Source organism: Eucyclogobius newberryi, unplaced genomic scaffold (genome assembly GCF_026437365.1).
Source record: "Eucyclogobius newberryi isolate DKJ021-1_F unplaced genomic scaffold, fEucNew1.0.hap1 SCAF_15, whole genome shotgun sequence".
NCBI classification, from domain to species: domain Eukaryota; kingdom Metazoa; phylum Chordata; class Actinopteri; order Gobiiformes; family Gobiidae; genus Eucyclogobius; species Eucyclogobius newberryi.
The window spans coordinates 23,107,627-23,128,366 of record NW_027315779.1 but is presented as its reverse complement, the minus strand read 5'-3'; the positions used below and the strand labels follow the sequence as shown (position 1 = coordinate 23,128,366).

Below are 20,740 nucleotides of genomic sequence, written 5' to 3'. Positions count from 1 at the left end.
CGCACGGCTACCAAGCAGCGACATCAGTGGAAATATTAAAGCCTATAGAATGAAGCCTAAAGAATAAAGCTGTACGGTGGAAGCACCGAACGTCAAAGAAGGAGAGGAAGATGAAGAAGAGTCTCCCTGGAATAAAGCCGGTCGGTCTCTGAAACAACAACAACTATTCTAGTCACAAAGACATATCATGACCTCATGGGCTTTGTAACACCAAAGCAATGGAAGGAGTACTTTTACGGACTACGACAGAGTCTGAGGACAACAACAACAACAACAACTACGACAAAGTCTGAGGAATAAAGTCTGGCGGTAATGCAACACTTGGATGCCAACCGCCATAAAACAACAACAACAACAACAACATAACGTAGGTTGCAGTAATGTAACACTACCAATCCTCATGAAGCGCAGAAGATGATGCTGAGCTAGCCTGCGCAGGCAGAGTAAGCAAAATTATACTCAAGTTTGCGTGATGTTACTTCTAAATAATATTAAATTGATTTACTCAAGAATACATTTGTGAAATGATTTAAGTTTTAAAAAATATTTTATTTGTAATTTGAAGTAAAGGTTATTGAAAGGCCCAAAACATAACATTAAATAATGTACAAAATATGGCATGTTCAAAGGGAAGACAATTCAAATTTGAAAAAAAATAAAGATAAAATCAGATTCTGGAGGAGCGGTGTAAGAAACACACATTTTCACATAATTTAATATCGTTGACGTAAAACTTAGGGTAACCGAAACTTTAACTCAAGTAAAAAATATTGCTCAAGTGAGAGTAAAAGTGTGGTGTCAGAAAACATCCATCATCAGTGTGATTTCTTGTGGATAGAAAGCAGCACAAGTGTTTGCTTGAGACTATTGTACATTTATTGAAATTATTTGTTCCACAAATAAGCAACATAATAAAATAAGAAATAAAAAAACAATCTACCCTCCTACACGTAAACATTCTGTAAGCCTATTTTACAAATAATATTTAAGGTCCACCTAATGTGCATTTATTCACAATCTGTCATCATTCATATAAGCAGCCAATTAAATGGGACTCTCGGGCAGTTTGGGTCAATATAATGATGATCACAAATATAATATATGTATTTGGACCAGAGCAATAGTTTTCTAGTTGTTCCTCTTGGTGTGAATCAGAAGATCTCTTTGTAGGTCCGCTTCAAGACTCCCCACACTTTTACTGCCCGGTGGGTCAGTGACCAGTGTGAGCTTGTTGAAGACACCTCGACTAAAGTAGTCAGCCACCACGGAGAAACCATCATTAGAGGCACGCAGCTAGAATGGAGAAAAGAGACATTTGTTAGTGAAATGTGATGAGGATGAAATGTTATTTTGTCTTTATGTATAATTGCTTTTCTCCAAAACTGTATATGCAAGCAGATACAGAAGGCACATCTGCGCCTCCATGTTTTTACTTTGGTGATGTGTCCACCAGAGGGCGCAGTCACATCTGATTTCACTCGCACTTACGCTGTGGCTTACCTGATTATTAAAGTGGTCATGGAGGTCTCGTTTCTGGTCTTGAGCTCGCAGCATATCCATGACTTTGCGATTCTCTGGAGTGCAGGTTGGACACTCAGCATCACTCTCTGCATAGCTTTCAAAGCAGTGCTGGTGGAAAGAGTGGCCGCACAGGAAATGAACCGATGGAAGCTCCAGGGGGCTGTTACACATGTTGCACTTGGTCTTCTGAAAGATCTTGGCACTATTGAAATTGAAAAATGTTTTAATGTCACATAATTATTGTCAAACAACTCATTTCCCCCCACCTTGTTTTAAGCTCTTCTATTTCTGCACGAAGGTGAGCCGTTTCCTCACGGTATTGACGGATTTTGAGCTCATCATTTTCGATCTGTTGGCTTTCCCTCTGAAGCTTGGTGATGAGGTAATCCTTGATGACTGACAGTGTGGCAGTAGAGTTGTGTGCCAATGTCTGTACCACTGCAACCACACAGGGAAAATATATCCACTATTGGCCAACTCACGTGACAAGGATGTGTGATAATGAGTAAAAGAATATAATCTAACCCAGTAAAGGGGGCATCAGGTTGTTCTGGTCAATGTGCTGAAGCACTTCACTTATGTAGGCCTTACAGTCTTCTTCTTTTCGGGCAAAGTATCCAAGGGCTTGCTCCCACAGACAACAGTCCTGGTCCCCAAAGCGTTTACAAGCCTCTACGACCTTCCCATACTCTTCATTCTGCATGTGGTAGTGCATGATTTGCTGGTACCTTCATCCAAACACAGTGGGTCAGTTCATCATTGACATTTTTTTAATAATAGTAATTTTGGCTTTAATTAAGAAAGGAAATTATTCATGATTTGCCGTAAACATGACTTTGAATTATCTGAACATTAGGATTATTAGAAAATTATTACAACGTAGGCTTTAAATATGTAACTTTTACAAATGTTAAATAATAATTTATTTATTTGTTTGCTGTTTTTTTCAACAGTGGCCAAGTGTAATGAATAACTAAACTATAATTGGAGAAGTTACTCACAATTTGCCCTTTTCATAAAGATATAGAACGCCTTCCTTAAAGTTGTGCATTTGACAAAGGACTAATGCCTTGTCAAACACGGTGTGGTCGCTCCTCAACAGTGACAGTGCCTCTCCCTGCAGGACATTCTTTCTCTGAAACAGTCAGAAACAGTCAACATTTGGCATTATTTAGAAATGTCCTGTCAGCTCATAATCTGAACCTCAGGGTCTTTTTCGTGGGCCCAGTCCTGAAGCCGGAGCTCAAGTAAAGTGTCATAAACTCCTTGAGAAGAACGAGGCTCCACCTTTATCATGTGTTCAAGGAAGGCTTTTAATTCACGGGGGTTATTGGCAAAAATCGGAATGAACTCTTCAGAATTAGCCTAAAAAACACCAAAACAAGTTCAGAAAAAGAAAAACGGATTGCTACAGGAGTCATATTAGTTAAATGAGGGTAAACAGACCTTATAAACACGACTTCTGTCCAGACTGATGGTGTCTGAGGCCTCTCCACTGGGCTGGTAATTGGTACATAAGCCTTTCAGAAGCTGCGTGGTCCCTTCAGGAACATGGTGCATCAAGGTCTTGCCGTAACGCTTCATGTTGCTCTCGGCTTGATCAAACGGCAGACGCCCAATGTAACGCAGTCCTTCTTGGTAGTTCTAGAAGAGGAAGAGGAAGAAGAAGATAAGGAGGAAGAGGAAGAGGAGGAGAGGAAGAAGAAGAGGAGGAGGAGGAAGAAGAAGAAGAGGAGGAGGAGGAAGAAGAAGAGGAGGAGGAGGAAGAAGAAGAGGAGGAGGAAGAAGAGGTGGAAGAGGAGGAGGAAAAAGAAGAGGAGGAGGAAGAAGAAGAGGTGGAAGAAGAAGAGGGAAGAAGAAGAGGAGGAAGAAGAAGAGGGAAGAAGAAGAGGAGGAGGAAGAGGAGGAAGAAGAAGAGGGGGAGGAGGAAGAAGAAGAGGGAAGAAGAGGTGGAAGAGGAGGAGGAGGAGAAGAGGAAGAGGAGGAAGAAGAGGAAGAGGTGGAAGAGGAAGAGGTGGAAGAGGTGGAAGAGGAGGAAGAGGTGGAAGAAGAAGAAGAAGAAGAAGAAGAAGAAGAAGAAGAAGAAGAAGAAGAAGAAGAAGAAGAAGGAGGAGGAGGAGGAGGAGGAGGAGGAGGAGGAGGAGGAGGAGGAGAAGAAGAAGAAGAAGAAGAAGAAGAAGAAGAAGAAGAAGAAGAAGAAGAAGAAGAAGAAGAAGAAGAAGGAGGAGGAGGAGGAGGAGGAGGAGGAGGAGGAGGAGGAGGAGGAGGAGGAGGAGGAGGAGGAGGTCTACGGTTTACTCTCTTTTCTATTGGTACACATGTTAGAAATTCTCTCAGTACCTTCAGGTCTTCTAGCTGGATTTTTAGATACCACTCATGATGCTTATGTTTCTCAGCCAGGAAAACGGCATGGCTGTGATAACTGGCTTGACGCAGAACCTTAATGGCGATCTCGACGTCAAAGTGGACCTCGCTTTCACTGGTCTGCGGTGGGAAAAGTGAAGTCGTTTTTTTGTTCTTGGTTGTTGATGATGCAATACAGTGATCTTAAATCCAGTACCTTAATGAATTCCTCCAGTTTAGAGCTGTCCTTCAGCTTTGTGTAGCAGTTGAGCAGCAGAGTGGTGTGATCAGCGTTGGCGAGAGACTGTCTGTGCAGCGCTTGTAAATACGCGGTTAAATTGTGTATCCTCTGTGCGTCGAGGAACTTCCTGATGACATAGGAGGGCTCCAATTTCCCAATGGTTCTGGGAAAAGAACGAAGACAACAGTGAAAAGTGACTGGCGTGACAGTGGAAAGCCTCTGGCGTTCTTGCACTTACCGAATGTACTGTTGAATAGCGCCGTCGTGATCGCCCTTGAGGTACAGGTGATCTCCATACTGTCTGAAAATCTCTGACAAGCCATCGCTATCCAAGTGCTGACTTTTTGCAAGGTTTATAGCCATTACAAAGAGATTTTTCTTAAACAGCATCTAAAAAGAAATGATTCTTTTTGTAGTTAACATCAGAAAATATTGCAGCAGGAGTGTCAACTGTTTTATTTATGCAACTTCTACATCTATTCCATCATGGGCCGGTAATCAACTCAAACATTACCATACATCTTCAGTGTTCTCGTGTCCAGACTGACCTCTAGTTTAGTTTGCGTGTCCTTCTCTTGAAGCACAAACATCTTCCCGTCTCTGGTCAGGATGTAGAAAGAGCCCCACTCTGCCACAACGTCGATCACATCGTCGAAAGAGGCACTGTAGGCGATGAACTTGTTGTCCAGGTCATAAATAGTCAGTATCTGTTTCTCTGAAGGGGAGTTTTCTCCAAATCCCGACCTGCTGAATGAAAAAGAATGGCTGGATTTACTATAGGCGCTCCTCCTTAGAATAGACGGTTACTCTTTGCTCACTTGTTAGGGGACTTGGAGTCTCTGATAAGTAGGAACAAGTATCCCCGGTGCCAATGGGCCAAAAGCTTGTGTCCGTCGAAGGCGAAGCAGGGTCCTCGCTCGTCTGGCTGGTACAAGTACACACAGTCGTCCCCAGCAACGATAAACTGTGAGTCTTGGGAGGGGTCTGCAAGAGACGAGCAGCGAAGGCCACATCCATGCGTGTCCAGTTCTAGTTTAGGGTATTCCTTGTTGGACAATGTGTAGCACTGAAACAAAGAAGAGGAAAACAATTCACACAACCTGAAATGTGTATGTTTATTCTTCAGTTTTAAATGACTTACATAGACTTTCTCCAGAGTGACAACAAAGAGGTGGGTGACTTTAGCCACTTGACGGAAAGCCAGGCCTGTGACTGGGCTTCCTCCCTCGTGTAGAGTCAGGGTTTTACTGTGACGGTCCCTGGTGATGTCTCCTTTTGTCAAAACCACGCTGCCATCTGTGAAACCTGTTAGCAAAGGGAACGTTTCAGACAATATGGATTCACGATTTAAATAAGCTATGAATATTTGTTTTGTTTTTTTAGAAAAATCTGTTCCTCATTGGTTTGATCTGCCATATCCACAGTTTAGACCCGGTTTAGTTATAATTTAGTCCGATTTTGGACGTGTCGGGGCTCGGAAAGTCAAATATTATCTTAGGTGGTGCTCGGTGTGAAAAGTTTGAGAACCATAGACCAGTGACATTCAAGGCTCATTTAGTTTGAGCAACAATCCATGGTTTTCAGATGATGAAACATACATTGGATAATTGGTTTTAAATAATAAATGGCAACAATCTTATCTTTTGAATGAGGAAAAGCCCTCTGTATGTTGCTTAGGAGGGGCAGGCGGCTATGAAACTTTATGGGAGATTTACAATTTTAGGAAAAAATAACCTTATCACAAATTTACCAGAATAATCTCAACAGTCATGTGTTTGTTTCTGAATCCATTGTGAAAAGTAGCAGTTTTTGTTTCATGTGGAAAGTCCCAGTAAATACAGAGATACCAGAACAACAAATCTGATCATAGACTTGTGTCCTGACCTCCAGCTCAACTATGGTATGTTATAAACTCACATGAACACAACCTGAATGTACATATAAACATAGTTATAATGTAAATAATCACTTACCAATGGCCATAAAGTTGAGATTCTCATGCACACCGAGGCAGGACACTTCTGTTGGTTTATTTCCAGGTATTGCAGGAAATATTCTTGTACAAAGTGGATTTCCGCTGTCTCTCTTGTCCAGGTTCCACACTTTTACCTTAAATTATATAAATACTGTAGTTAATTTGTTTTTATTTTATATTGAGTAATCAAACTATCAAAAGGCTTTTTATTTTTTGATTAAATGTGCTCACTTACAAGAGGGTTTATTCCATGCTCATCCTGCCCCACTGACACCAGGATGCTGTGCTGTTTGAGCTGATACACGTGTGTAACTCGCAGCTTGTACGCCTGAAAGGAAGTTAACTGTAGAGAGCGAGACAAGAGCCAGATCATCCCATCCATATGTAACAACGTGCGGCTAAGGACCATTTTATTCAAGATGAGTGACAGTGGCATGGTTGATGTCACACAGCAGTCCAACAAAGGTAAGTTGCCATTTGTGGGGAAAAGTTTAAACATCTGTAGAAAATGACAGGAAGTGACATTGCACTAGGGCCACTCAGTCCATCCATTCCAAGTTCATGCATAATTTACACAAAATAAACAACTTTTTGGATCCTCTAAACATTAATTCAACAAAATAAGGGTGCTATAATTCATTTTAATTCGTCAAATAAAGCAAATTGTGACATTAGCCGAGTTTTGGCCCAGTGTGTGCTGGGTAATTTCCTAGTGTGAAACAAGATTCCTTATTCCTTAAAATAATGTATTTTCTGGGCCAAAATTGGTATAATACTGAGATGAATAAATATATTTGTATGTATATTTTAACTGCATTTAATTCAATGAGTAGTCCAAGCCGTCATAGGCACTTTAAGGTTTTATAGATGCACACGGTAATCTGTATAGATCCCAAAGACTGGGATTAACGTCAACATATCAATGAAAAATCAAGGTTTTGGTAAATGATACGTGACATCAGCCTGGTTAAAGACATTTGCAGTTGTAGTTTACATTATCTGTTTAGTTAAAAGAAGATTACGACAGAAATGTAGCACTTTGTACTAGTTTTACTTTACCACAACTAATATGTGGAATCAGCACCTGTGTCCTTAACAAAGATTGAATGTAATTAATAAAGATAATTTTAGTGAAGCCCAAATACAATTGAGACTTGAGAAAATTGCATCTATCCTTTGTGACAGAAAAGCAAACGAACTGACCTCTGCACTGGAAATTCAACATTGTTTCTTAGTTTTTGTAACAACAAATACTTAAAATAATTAGCATTTTGCTCTGATGTGACATTGATTTATGAGCTACTTCATTTTGCAGCATTTTGAACATTCTAGTGACATAACATTTTAAAAACTTGCAGTGAAACAAAAGTGAATCGAGAGGTTTTGGAGCTTTACATTTAGGTCAGAACTAGCATAACAATGGCTAACAGCTGAAGGATATCTGCCAAAACAACATGGCCCCGGCCGGAGTCACAGGCTGAGATTCCGGACGGAAGCGCGAAATTCATCCCATTTTCCGCAGGGTCTTTGACAGTGTCTTTGTCAAAAAAGACAAATTTCCTCCACTGTAAAAACGCTGCCATTTTAATCGCAGTGAATGTCGAGGTCTTGTCGCGGTCATGTGACTTCAAATCACGTGACTGTAGTCCAGCTCCGGGCTTGTTGCGCACTCTCGCCAGCAGAGGGAGCGCTAGAGTTTAATTGATTATGGATCTGTTTATACTTCCTTATGTGGTAAATGTTCATTTGGAGAACAGTTGTAGCTGTAACTAGGGCAAACTCGATTCAAATAGTACAGACTAGAGGAAAAATACACACATTTCTATTTTACTCAGATGGACCAAATTCCTTAAAAATTACACAATGCAACTTAACTGAACCCGGGTTGCATGCATATTGAGGACATAAGTACAAATTTAGCTTATTTTCAGGATGGACAGGCCATGGAAGCTCAGATTCAGGATCAGAGCAGGTGAGCTTTAGTGACTATTCAGATCAGAGTGAGTGTACATACTGGTTTAACCACACTCCGATTTAGGCTTTGGGACAGGCAACAAAAAATTGACTTATGTGAGGCTCAACTCTGCTTTCTGGTTGTAATAATAATGACAGGTTAATTTGGTCTTCACGTTTTAATGAGTATAAGACAAGGTATGAGGACACTAAAATACAGGTCTGAGTTTGACTGTAAGAATCTCTAACTTGACTGGATAATTGTCATGTTTATGTTAAATTAAAATTATACTCTTCCCCTTTAAACATTTCAATTTCTTTTGATCCATCAATACACACTGTATGTGCAGTTATAAGGCATACAGAAAACCATTTGTAATTTAACAATTGCAAAAATGCAAGTCTATTGCAAAAATGCAAGTCTAATGTTGTCGAATGCAAATTTCAGGTTTTGTAGGTAAAATGTGTACGCCCATATTCTAATGTATGACATTCAAATAAAAAAATAATCAACACACTCTTAGGCTATTGATTATTGATGTTATTTTAATAGGTGTTCAACAAGTTATATTTGCGCCAGCAGTTAAGTGTAAAAGAAATAACAGTTGCATCAGCAAACAGTGTTATGACACAATAATTGTGGGATGGGAAAGGCAAGGTGGGACGGCTAAGGGATCCCTCATTAAGCAGGGGTTCCAGTAAGGCAAGGCTGCTATAAACAACAAACATATCTGCCATTTGTGATTCTCATTAACATTAATACAATTAAGCACAAGTTGTACAAACTTACAGAGGAAAACAACTCCATGATCTACATTCCAGTAAAGGGAAGATAATCTTATACATGTTTGTATAAATGGGTGCATAATCAATTTATATTAGTGATTCAACTACTTCTATAAAATGAACAGTAATAAATAAATTGAAACTCAAGCATTCAAATAGTTCAAATTAGTCTGACTGCAGGAGTGCCCATTATAAACTGTCCTGTAACCTCAACATATGTTCAAAAACAAGAAAACAAAGCAAACCCGATGGATCAACTGACCCATCGCTACAGTAAAATCTCTCTGATTTCAGTCAAATTATCACACATCATAGGAAGTCCTTTACTCCACAATGCAGTGCTGCAGCCATCTTCTCGTGAGAACTGTCTGTAACGAACTACGTATGCACCTAAGGAACAGTATACCATCATAGCATACATACAGTACAATCAAGACTCATTAGAAAAATACAGGTACAAAATGATTACATTCAAGAAGACAGTTCTAGCACAAAAGGATACAATAGTCGTTTAGGTAACTATCTAGGAATTTATTTATAGACGCATTTCTATAGAAAAAAGTATGGGATTTGGAAAATTAGTTAAGCTATATGGCTGTTTTGTAGATGTGTGACTCTTGGAAAAGAATTAAGCATATAAGCATCATAATTACTGTGCATAACACTCTTGTATTGGGTAAAAATTTTATATCTCTTTCAAGATTGTGATTTTGGTTTGGGTCATAAGGTGCAAGTATTAAAATAGGCTTTGAGCAGTGCCCTTTTGTTGCACATCATTCCAACTGTGGCTTCAAACACCCATTAGTTATACAGGATGAATTGTGCTGATATTGTTACCTGAAGATTAACACACCAAAAAAACTAAGTGCAGCCGTCATGACAGGTCTCTTAAATTTTTAATAAACATGGTTTATGTTTGACTATAACTTATCCTTTTCTTTGGCAAATGTCAATAAACGTAACTTGTAATAAGCAAATATAGAGATGGGGAAGACATTGTCTTTGTCTTGCAAAGGTTTACACCGATTTAAACCAGTGGAAGAACGGTTTCTGCTTTAAAAATAATTGTAATGTAACTTTCTCTTTTGTCAAGAAAATATAAATATAGCATTTTATAATATAAGGACTTAGAGCATACTGTGGTTCCCTTTAACTTAAGTGGAATCGTTGATCGTTACATCAAATTCTTCTTAAAGATTGAAAGAGAGACATTTCCCCCAAAAAGGTCAATTCATGTATGACATGAGCCGCACTATTGTTGCACAAACTAGCAGCACAATCTCCAAAAAATAAAAAATAATAATATTTTTTCTAAAAAGTATTTCACATTTACCAATGTCTTTGAGAAAATGCTTCATTTCATGACAGCAGTTTGAATAGAGTACGTGCTTTTTAAATATATCTGTCCAGCGTGAAATGCAGAGTCACCGATGAGTCAATAATGTAGACACAATGAATTTGGTCTCTGTGCCTATTGCTTCGCAGGTAGTAGCTTCCGTGCATTTATATTCTGAGAGCTTCATCTCTTTTCACAACATTAACCTTGGAAATTCAGCTAAGTAGTATGGATGTACTGGAAAGAAAAAGGATAAAAACCTCCAGAAATGATTCATTGTGCCCATGTTATGAAAGACAAGCTTATCAACAGAGAACCCAGTGAGTGAGGAGGTGGCATTGTTGCAAATGCTATTCTCAACTGCTCTAGGCACTCAACAGTGTTGTTAAAAATACACCTTCAGTCCATCTGCTGTCACTCACTGCCTCTCCCACATCAGAAACACAGGTATGGTCAAAAGAAACAGAAATGGAATGATTAGCTAAATGAAGCAAAGCACAAAAATCACTCGCTTTACACAAATACCTCTCCTTTACTGACAGTGAAAAGGAATATTCTGAGCAGAATACAATATTAGCTGGCAATAAAATCTCAAAAGGCCAATATATGAAAGGAATTCAAGAGTGGATATTGTCGAATGTCTTTTCTCCAATAGTTCAGAGGTCATCCATGACAACTGGCTTTAAGAATTATTGATTTATACGGATATAAAAGCTCTAGTCATTGACTCCAGTTAAAAACTAAATTATGATTCTTAGATGTGCTTAGAAATCTGCATACAGTGTGACAGGAGACATTAATTACTCAAAGAGAAGCTCAAACTTAAACTACAAATTAGTGCAGTGGTTACCTAACCGTTATTAGTAAACACCTATCATTAATAATCACTCACAAGTTATGAAGAAGAACCAAACTATATGCTACGCAAACTGCAATAAGATCCAGTAGTAACAAAACTGTATTTCACTACTTCAGGTTTGTACTGACTTTAGAATGGTGATGGCATTCAGCGACGAGCCGGTTGAGGGCTTTGTGGTGAGAAAAAGGGCTAAAGGTTAAGGCTATATTCAAGACATTTTAAACAGCTTCCTCATATCAAGAGCAGCTTTAAGCGATCAGCTCATACACCTGACAGGCAGAACTACTAAAGGAGTAACAAGACAGAGAGCCTAAGCGAAAGTCAACCTCAGCAAGGATGCAAGGGTAAGCACAAGTCTACTCTTACACATTCAGTCTAACATATTGTGGCTACTAGAAACTCTGTAACAGTAGCATCAACATTTACTCTTCTCAAACATTATTTTAACCATAATTTATGGGCACAAAACAGGTGAACCAAAGAGAAAAACTAAGCAAATGTCACGAGTGGAAGTGAGTCAATCATGATCTTTTACCCTGGTTAAACAATTTTGGGTTGAGCTGGAGGATCGGAAGGGTGCAAGCAAATAAATAAAGAGGTATTCTACCAGAGGTGGCTTCTCAGTAGGTGTGTGAGGTAACAAGGTGACAGAAAGCCAAGATTTCTAAAAACAACTATTTGGAGAAGTAATGCTTACCTACAATACTAGCTTTTAACTGCATAACCATAAAATGATCCCAGAAAACCACCTCTAAAAGGAGTCATGCACTGAGAGAAACAGCTTGGTTCTTCCACAGGCGCTAACAGAGCATCTAAAAGGGTGAGAGGAATACAAAAGACATCCTCCCTCCTACCACAGAGGGCTTTGGGGAAACACTGAGATAGTGACGAGCAGGGGAGAGAAGCAGCTCTTGCTCCATGGAGAACCCTAGCTCAAGCTAAATAACCACAAGAGGGGAAGGTTAGGCATCTTGATCCAGTCTCCCTACTGTGTGGGCATTCAGCTACCAAAGGGTAATGCTCAACTACCAGTGTTCATGTTGTGTGTCTCAGCAGAGCAGCCGCAGTTTCACTGATCAGCACAGGAGATGAGGACTGGAGCCTGAGCCAGCTCCTTCTTCTGACTGTCAGCCAAGCTCCTCTGGCCTCTGTAACCACACACATACACCATGTGCGTATTTACTCAATAGTCTTCAAAAAAATAAATGTTAGAAATAAAGCCATATATCCCGCTTACCTATGAGCATTTTCCATAGCGGCCACCTCAGCGAGGGCTGTTAAACTAAAGAAGGCGGGAAGATCCTGTGGTATGGCGCTCCTCTCGGCCTCCTCTTCTGTGGGACTGCTGTAGCACCCTTTTTCATTGCATAAATTCTGTGGGGGTAATGGCTTCTTATCCTGTTCCTGGATGAGGTCCCTAAATTTGTCACCTGCAAAACATTTACTTTTTTAAGTGCGACCCTTGAGCGGTGAAAACACATCTTTAAATCTATCCAATTGTCTTTCATATAACACTTGGAAGTGTGGCAAGTAAGGGCAATAAACCTGATGAAGCATCATAAGTTTGGCAAATTAAGTAAAAGTAGAGATACAGTCCTCTTAATCACTCAGTGCTGCAGCACTGTTAACTTCTGCTTTCTGGAAATTGACTTTTTAGGCTTTGTGATTGGACGGACTAAATCAAACGATACATTGGGTCGAGCTCGTCCGTGACATCAGCAGCATCATTCACAGCAAATAGAGCAAAACCAAAGTCCAAAAGCAGAATGCAAAGCACATCAGCTTTATACCTCAAATCAGATTTTAAAATTACACTATTGGTATAAATAACCAATATAATCCTTACTATTGACATAAAAGACTAGATAATGTTCCAGGTCTTTGCTTGAGGCCTCGATGACATTACATGCAAGTTTAAGTGCCATAAACCCTCACCTTCAACAGGAGACACACTGCCATCAGCTGTGCGCACCAAGTGAGTGATCTTGGTCTTCCGAGCTTTCCTCTTCTGGCTTCCTACGAGCATCTCCATGCTGGCACTGCCCTGGGCGTCTGGGCACATGATGGCAGTTGGGGCACAAGATTTGGCTTTTGATGCAGAGTCTAGCAAGGTGAGGTCACTCTGAACCACTACTGCAGAAAAGTAAAATGCCATAGTTTAACAATGTGTTTTACAAGAATATGACTATTTTCTAATCACGTTTACAACATGCACCACCCAGTTCACCTCTTTCAACTGGAACTGGCTTGTCCTTTTTGAGTTTATGCTTCCTAACAATCTTGTGGAATGAAGTCTTTTTCAGAGATGGAAATGGTCCTGATATAGCAAAAGAAAATAAGGGAAATGGAAATGCAATCTTATGACATTCATGCACTTGGCTGAAGCGTACCACAGACAAGTATGAAAATGTGGAGGCACTTTGCACATTATGGGTGAATGGTGATACATTAATGATAGTGAGTCATATTAAGCATTTCTTGTCACCTTTACCAGCTTTCGGGGTCTCATCTTGGACACCGCTATCGGCCCTTTTCCTCTTTGCAACAGCTGTGCCCTTTTTGTCAAATATTATGGGACTGTACTGAGGCAGGCTGTTGAACTTCTTCTCAAATTCTTCCTCCAGTTTTCCCAGACTATAGAGAAGAATGTATAAATATCAATCCATCAAGTGTTGGTCCTCAAACGCCACAATACTAACCCGGGGGAAGAGTCATCTTTGGACTTGGACTTCTTCAGCTTTTTGGGGTTATTAGATCCCATCTGAGCGACTGTCCAGCTGTCTTCAGTCCAGTTTGCATCATTATCAGAAGTACGTAAGGCACCTCTTTTACCTTCACACGAGCATAAACAAGCATTGATAAACACCGTACTGTCACAATGTAATATGTAAATGTATGTTGTTCCGTTACCTCGGTCAATGTTAGCTCTCAAAGATGTCAGCATCCCCTCCGAAACCAGTGTTTTGTACAAGGCGCCTTTGCAGCTCCTCTCAGACTTCCTGGATCCCCGGCTTTCGGAGGTGGACTCTTCTTCATTCAGGTGGTCTTTGCTTTTGTCCTCGTCCTTCGATGTGAGGAAGGACTGCTCCGCTTCACCCATGCTGTCCAGAATCTCTGTCCTCTCAATGATTGTGTCTGGTGCCTCCGTTTTCAGACCGGAGTCAAACTTTTCGCCCTCCATTTCCTGGCCTGAGTTGTCTTCATCGCACTGTGCACTGTCGTCATCCTTAACCTCCGTCTGCTCCATGGAAGCCTTCACTTTGGGCTTGGCCTTTTTGGGCAAAGCATGGATCCCACAATTAAGGCTGCTTTGGATCCTTTTCTTGTCCGGCTCCTGCAGCGATCCTTTAGCAACTATTTCAATAGTGGTGGAAATCAGGTCGGCAACTGTTTTCTGATGGTTTTCCATTTTCACGACTTTAGCGAGAGTCGCCGCTTCCTCTGCATCTTTTGACTCTTCTTTCCTCTTGGGTTTCTTTTTGACGCGGGGGCTGAGGCTGAGCAGGGGGGTGGGATCACTGGAGGTAGAAGTCATAGTGGGAGGTGAGGAGACAGGGGATGTGTGTGTGGATGGAGGGTTGTCGTCAGGGTTCTCTTCCTTGACTTCAGCTTTGACTGCAGTTTGCTGCGAGGAAGGCCTGGAGCAGCTTTCCTCGGGCTGAGCAACCTCAGAGTCCATCTTCTGTGCTTCAGATGCTAAACACATCTTTTCATACGATTGAGGAACACAAAAGTCATCATTTACCATTGTTTAACACATATACTTTGAACAAATATTTGCAATGTTATGTAGAAGGTAAAAATAACAATGTTACAGTATATTAACGATGTATTAAAATGATACCTCTGCGAGCTGGAAGAGCGCAGACTGCCTGCATGGTTTTACTTCTGGTGCCACAGACGACTGAATGAGAATGTAACAGATCTGTTATATTGTATCTTGTGTGCACGCTTATCACGGTGTAAATGGAGAAAAACATACCTCTGCTGGAGGGGAAGGAGCGGGCTTAACCCTGGTTTTAGCATCAGGCACTCTTTTCACAATTGTTTCAGGCAATATCTACAAGTACAACAACATCAGTACGAATGTGCTTTTATATTTTCTACAAATATTCATTGGTATAACTTTAATGATTAAACTAAATGATTCACAGTGCCAACAAGTGACATCTGCACAAACATTTGTGTTTCATTAAGTAAATACAAAAACAAACCTCTGTTTGATTTTCTGGGATGGGGTCTCTTTCAGTGACTGTTCCATGTAAACTTGGTTTGGTGCTTGAAGGGACCTGGGGGCAGAAGTAGTGACGTGAGATTTAAAAATGACATCTCATTATATTATATTGCCTTGTGTTGTAAATGAAGTGTGTTACATTTGCTCCTTAGGGCCATCTTCTGGAAAAGAAGAGCATTACAAATGACAAGGCAGCTTACCTCTCTGTTTGTGAGGGCGTGTTCACCAGCCAAAAGCAGCATACTGAGGCCTCCCATCTTTGTAGGATCTGATGTAGAAGAGAGCGTGTCACACTTGTACATGCTCTGATATACTGTGTGTGATAGTGGTGTACAAACCTGCCATGGCAAAGTTTAACTGTGGCAAGCTGTCAGGTTTCGGCACTTTCTTGGCAGTGGAGTCTTTACATGGCCCTGAGATGAAGGGCCACACTTTTTTGCGTGCATTGCTCACTGGCTGACAGGTGGGGCTTTTCACTGGTTTGCTTGTGGTGGGGCACCATTTGTATCCAGGGTTTGCCTTCATGAAAGCATCTTTGTACTGAAATAAACCAATTAAAAATACATTTGTGACATCAAATGGTTTAGAGAGGTCTGTTTTATAGATAGTCAATTCATTAACATACAATAATTTGTTTAAAAAAAAATAAAAAAAATATGTGGCCTAAATATGCAGAGCATACTCTGCATATTTAGGCCACTCTTATAAGAGCTCAAACCCGACCATTTGACATCATTTGGGTGACTGTTTTTAGTCTTTTATTTTCGATTAACACAGCTTTGTGCCGTTGTGGCTTGGCTTAAACGTGCCAGTAAAGGAGCCAGACTCTCTTTCTCACATCTAGTGCATGGGCACAATCAGGCCTGCCCCTGTCGGTTTGTCACATGGGTTAAATACAGAGCTGGCTCATTGATGACCACACGACACCTGCATTAACACCTACAAAATCATTATTGGCGTTAATTAACACGGAATGTGGCGTTAATAAGCCCAGCCCCAAAACCATGAACATTATTTAAAGATGAAATGGCAAGAAAAAGGTCTAAATAATGCTCAACCTTAAATAGAATATATATTATAGAAAATAAATGTATTAAAAATCTCTGTGGGGAGAGAAAAGCACAATGACAATAGAAATGGGGAGGAGGTGGATGAAGTGCGTACCTCCTTGGCCATGTCAGTGTACTTCTGTTTCTCCTTGGGATCCAGCACTGCCCACCAGTCAGCCAGGATTTTAGTGGCCCCTCGGTTATCCAGGCGCGGGTGCTCCTGGCGCACCAGAGAGCGATGGCGCTTGCAGAAAAGGAGGAAGGCATTCATGGGCCGGCGCGCTCTCTGCTCAGTGGGATCATCGTCCACTTCTGCTGGGTTTCCACACTGCACCTGTGAGCCCTGGTCCTGAGCACACACCAGAAGAAAACCATCACGAACATACGCTCCGTTTGGATTATTTCACTTATATGTTGAGACATTTCTCTGCATAATGTGAGGCGTTTGTAGTAGATTATATAAAAGATCAGAACATGTACCTTCTCCTGCTCCTCTTCATCATCATCCTCCTCCTCCTCTGAGAAGTCCAGGGCCTTTTTGGAAAGAAGCGGGTGCCACTGCAGACATTTGCGCTTGGGACGTTTCCCTACTATCTCTCCAGCAACTGGTGGTTCCTTTCCAGTTCCTCCGCCCTTCATGGTACTACCGCACCTACAGCCCCATCATAGTTCACCGTGAGGTTAGGATTGGGCCATTTCATCTTTGCAGCAACATTTAACAAGTTACTGAACTAGCGTTTGTTAATATTATTCTTGTCTGTTTTATGAAAGGTTCACTGAAATGGATGGAATAGCACTTGGCAATTATGAGACACAAGTGACCAGTGTCCCTTCTCTTCAAAGTTGTTTTGTGAGAAAAAATGCAAACCATTACTTTTATACTTAAACTATCACGTGTGTTCTGTCAATAAAATAAATGTATTTTAGTTTCCTGAAACGGTTGCAGTCATGTTGTAGAATTGCATGATGCTCTGGTGGAGGTTTGGGGCTTTTACAACTCTATGGGAGATTTAGATTGACTGAAAATCCACAAATGTTGGACCCTATCATTATTTTTGATCAGATCTTGTCCTCAATATAACCAGTACATTTAAAATGACAGTTAATTTGTGCTGACTGTGGAGTTGATTTTTTGTGGAGGATATGAGATGTTATTACAAAGATATTAACCACAAACTATTTTAGACAGCTTTAGACAGTAAAGAGCTTCCACAGAGGGAAGTCTACACTCAATATATAAAAACAACTATAGGCAATCTAAAATGTCGTGATGTCATGTGAACTCCACCCACAGATCAGCACAATCTGGGAAAAGGGACAACTATGAGTGAATGGACTGACACTGCTTACACTAGCACCGAGATGAAGAGTGTGTCATATTATGAGAGTCAGGTGGAAAACGGGATACTTACAGAGGAAATAATATGGAAATGCTGTTATGAGTGATGAAGATGAATCTGCCACAGCCCTTGTCATGCAATGACGATGACCTACAAAATACAAAATACTCTGGTCATGCGTTATATATATTTGCACTTCTTCAGTTTTCTCCTCAAACACGAGCTGCAGGACAAAGCGAGGCAACACAACTTTGGCCTGGCGCAAAAACACGAGAGCTCGTTCGATTCAAACTATTGCGGGACATTTTGTTTCATCCGACGGCGATCACTGGCGTCCCCGCCGCCGTCCGCCCTGTAGCCCGCAGGAAGCATGTAGGCCAAACCCTGCGACCACCGGGTGCATTTCACACGACACTGTGCAGCCGGTGCTCGGGCGCGCTGGCCGGAGCTGCGCACAGGCTCCAGTCTCTCAGGTAAAAGTGCTGATGCTCGTGTCCAGAGCCGAGCGGCCGTGTCTGCTCTTCCCCACGCGAGAACCGTGTGAAATGAGGGGCTCTCCCCGTGTAAATGGTGGGACTGGTGACAGCCCGCGTCCTCACCTCTAAGCGCAGTCTCATCTTCGTGCAAGATGTCGATGTGAGCTCTGACAAGACAGACAAGCCGAAAGCGAGTCCATCTTGCTCCGGATTGGAGGAGAAACGCCAAGTACAGTACAGCACTGAGGGCATTTCTGTGACTGAACTCTCCTCTGGCACTGCCGCCTGAACATCTCTGTGATTAATGAAACCTGAGTTGTTCTGTCCAGCTCCATGGATCTGTGAGCAGAGCTGGGCTCAGCAGCAGCTCCACTTCCTCCACTATTACTGGGAATAAAGTAGCTAGTTACGTTAGCTGCTAGCGCTGCAGCCTGCTAACTGGACGTGTCACTGTTATTGCACTGGTTCCTCAAACTGAACAGCTTTCTTTAACATCTGGGACTGGGAGTTAAAGCTTGTATTTTCAACAAAAGACTTGATCACGCGTGTTGAACAGTTTTTCTGTCACGCAGGTTCGTGGCTGAGTGTGAGGAGCGTTTGATGCGGAGGAAGAGGGGCAAGTCAGCAGCTCTGAACAGTTGCTTCGCCATTCATTTTGTAATTTCAGATCGAAGTGAAGAATAACAGAGCAACATGTCCACTACGGGAGGACAATCCTCACAGATACACGGCATTTCGATGCAATGTCGAGACAAACTACGACACATGCAAAGCAACGCCAGCAGGCGGACATCATGTCCAGAGCAGCGATAATAACATTTTTTCAGTGACTGAGAGACAGAGATCTAAAGAACCACATACATCGGGAAATCAATAAAACTACAAGTTTTCTGTCACGAGCGGTTGGTTAATGTCTGGACGTACCTCAAAAGCCCAGCACAAGACACGGCAGAGCCCTCTCATCATCGGTGCCGAGCACAGTTTTAACTTATTGACACATCATAACACACTTCTGCACTGGCTGCACTCAGCGGCGTCAAGCGCGCGGCTGTAGGCACGAGCGCACCGGAAGTCACTGCTGTCCTCACGTTGATCCACCAGGAGACACGTCCAGGAGAACTGCGTAACTGTTGTTTGTGATGGTGGGCAGTCAATAAGAAGCCGAATAAACATCGGCATAACAAATGATGCTTCTTGTATAATCATAAAAACGTAGACGTAACTAAGCTGTATCTAATCTTTAATCAGCTCCTTTTGGATCAGAGGCAAAGTGACATAAGTGTTTGAGTCCCACAGGAACACTACTGCTGCGCACACACCGGGGCTGAGCTATTCACGTTTTAAACTATGATTTCTATTCAATTGCAATAATGTTGTAATCGAAAACACAATTTATTACCTTTGGTTGAGCTACAATGTGGTGTCATTCTGTCAAAACCTGGAGCAAAGGCACTTCTAATCAACAAAAGGCTTTAAGTGTCATAAAACATGACATGATAAAATAGATCAGGTCTATGCTTCCTCTCCAGGTTGATTCTAACAGTATAGTAGTCATCTTTGAAGTACGATAATCATGATTTCAGTTATAAGCAAAATGATTACAACGTACAACGGGACAAATCACAAACAGAATCATTACAAAAAAATATATTATCATGAAACAAAAAAACATTTCAGTAAGTTTCCTGCGAGTTGGAGCTTTCTACTTGTAGAATATGATCATAACTATTTAACACTAGATACGTCTCCAACATTCATTTCATCTCAACTTTGTTCTCTTAATTTTAAGTGTGTCGATGCACCACTTCTTACTGCACAAATAGCGTGAATTATGTGATTTCAATTAGGATTTCAATAATAACGTGGAGGCTGATGGTTTCTCACATCCTTGTTTTATGTGCTTTACAGACACTTTTTTCAGGAGTGCTCATTATCACTACAGTACTAAAATACCTAAACCCTGCAGAGGTGGTACAGGCAGTCCACTTCCTCCACGATGGCACCTCTTTTCGGCATTTTCCATTGGTCCCTTCTCCGCTCTACTTGGCTCAGGCACGATTCAGACCCGGTACTTTTAGGACGGCAGCGTCATGTCACTCACAACGTGCCATGGCCAGTGGGTTTGCTCTAAATATTGTCCTTTCTCTTTCCACTCAGAGTAAGTCTAAGTGACAAAAACTTTATCTTGACTCATATTCAGTTATTTAAACGGTTGTGTTACTTGCGCCGCTACTTCAAATATGAATACGCTTTTCTCCTTTTTGTGACTATTCTTTGAAAATACCAGATTTTGAGCATTATTTATAGTGTTGTCCTTACAATTACATCACCTTCAAATCATAAATCATGTTACATCAAGACAGTTACTCTTATAATTACTCTTACTTGTGTAATAGATTCCCCAAATACCTTTTCACTCTAGCTTGAGTCAATTTTTGGACTACTACATTGTACTCTTACTTGAGTACTACTATTTTGAAGCGTTAATCTTACAATTTGTGGCTATTTAATTTTACCCACCTCTGACTAACAGACCCTCTATGCAAAGAGTAGGACTGGAGCTAGGGCTTATTGTTTTGTCCATGTATTGATCAATGGTGACTTAGCCCACCAAAAGTTCTATTACT

At 41.1% G+C, this 20,740-nt stretch overlaps 2 protein-coding genes across 9 annotated transcripts; both read right to left on the bottom strand.

Annotated features, from left to right (window-relative positions):
- Positions 1-853: 853 nt before the first annotated feature.
- Positions 854-7,715, bottom strand: vps11 (VPS11 core subunit of CORVET and HOPS complexes). The gene is made up of 16 exons (XM_072446877.1): positions 7,522-7,715; positions 6,316-6,464; positions 6,079-6,214; positions 5,247-5,410; positions 4,924-5,171; positions 4,654-4,870; positions 4,344-4,495; positions 4,082-4,268; positions 3,862-4,005; positions 2,968-3,165; positions 2,725-2,886; positions 2,523-2,656; positions 2,047-2,249; positions 1,788-1,959; positions 1,501-1,723; positions 854-1,293 (listed from the first exon to the last, which is right to left on the bottom strand). The coding sequence occupies exons 1-16, from the start codon at positions 7,661-7,663 to the stop codon at positions 1,129-1,131; spliced, it is 2,796 nt and encodes a 931-aa protein (XP_072302978.1). The 5' UTR covers positions 7,664-7,715; the 3' UTR covers positions 854-1,128.
- Positions 7,716-8,561: 846 nt separating this feature from the next.
- Positions 8,562-19,165, bottom strand: bbx (BBX high mobility group box domain containing). Of its 8 annotated transcripts, none has more exons than XM_072446868.1 (16): positions 19,038-19,165; positions 17,710-17,787; positions 16,778-16,949; positions 16,413-16,646; positions 15,587-15,788; positions 15,449-15,516; positions 15,229-15,303; positions 14,997-15,074; positions 14,859-14,918; positions 13,925-14,720; positions 13,714-13,846; positions 13,500-13,648; positions 13,242-13,331; positions 12,950-13,147; positions 12,252-12,444; positions 8,562-12,162 (listed from the first exon to the last, which is right to left on the bottom strand). In XM_072446868.1, the coding sequence occupies exons 3-16, from the start codon at positions 16,934-16,936 to the stop codon at positions 12,084-12,086; spliced, it is 2,514 nt and encodes an 837-aa protein (XP_072302969.1). In that variant the 5' UTR covers positions 16,937-16,949; positions 17,710-17,787; positions 19,038-19,165; the 3' UTR covers positions 8,562-12,083. The 8 variants fall into 8 exon arrangements, with proteins under 8 accessions (XP_072302969.1, XP_072302971.1, XP_072302972.1 ...); XM_072446870.1 differs by having other exon boundaries at positions 12,950-13,144; XM_072446871.1 differs by having other exon boundaries at positions 13,506-13,648.
- Positions 19,166-20,740: the final 1,575 nt, after the last annotated feature.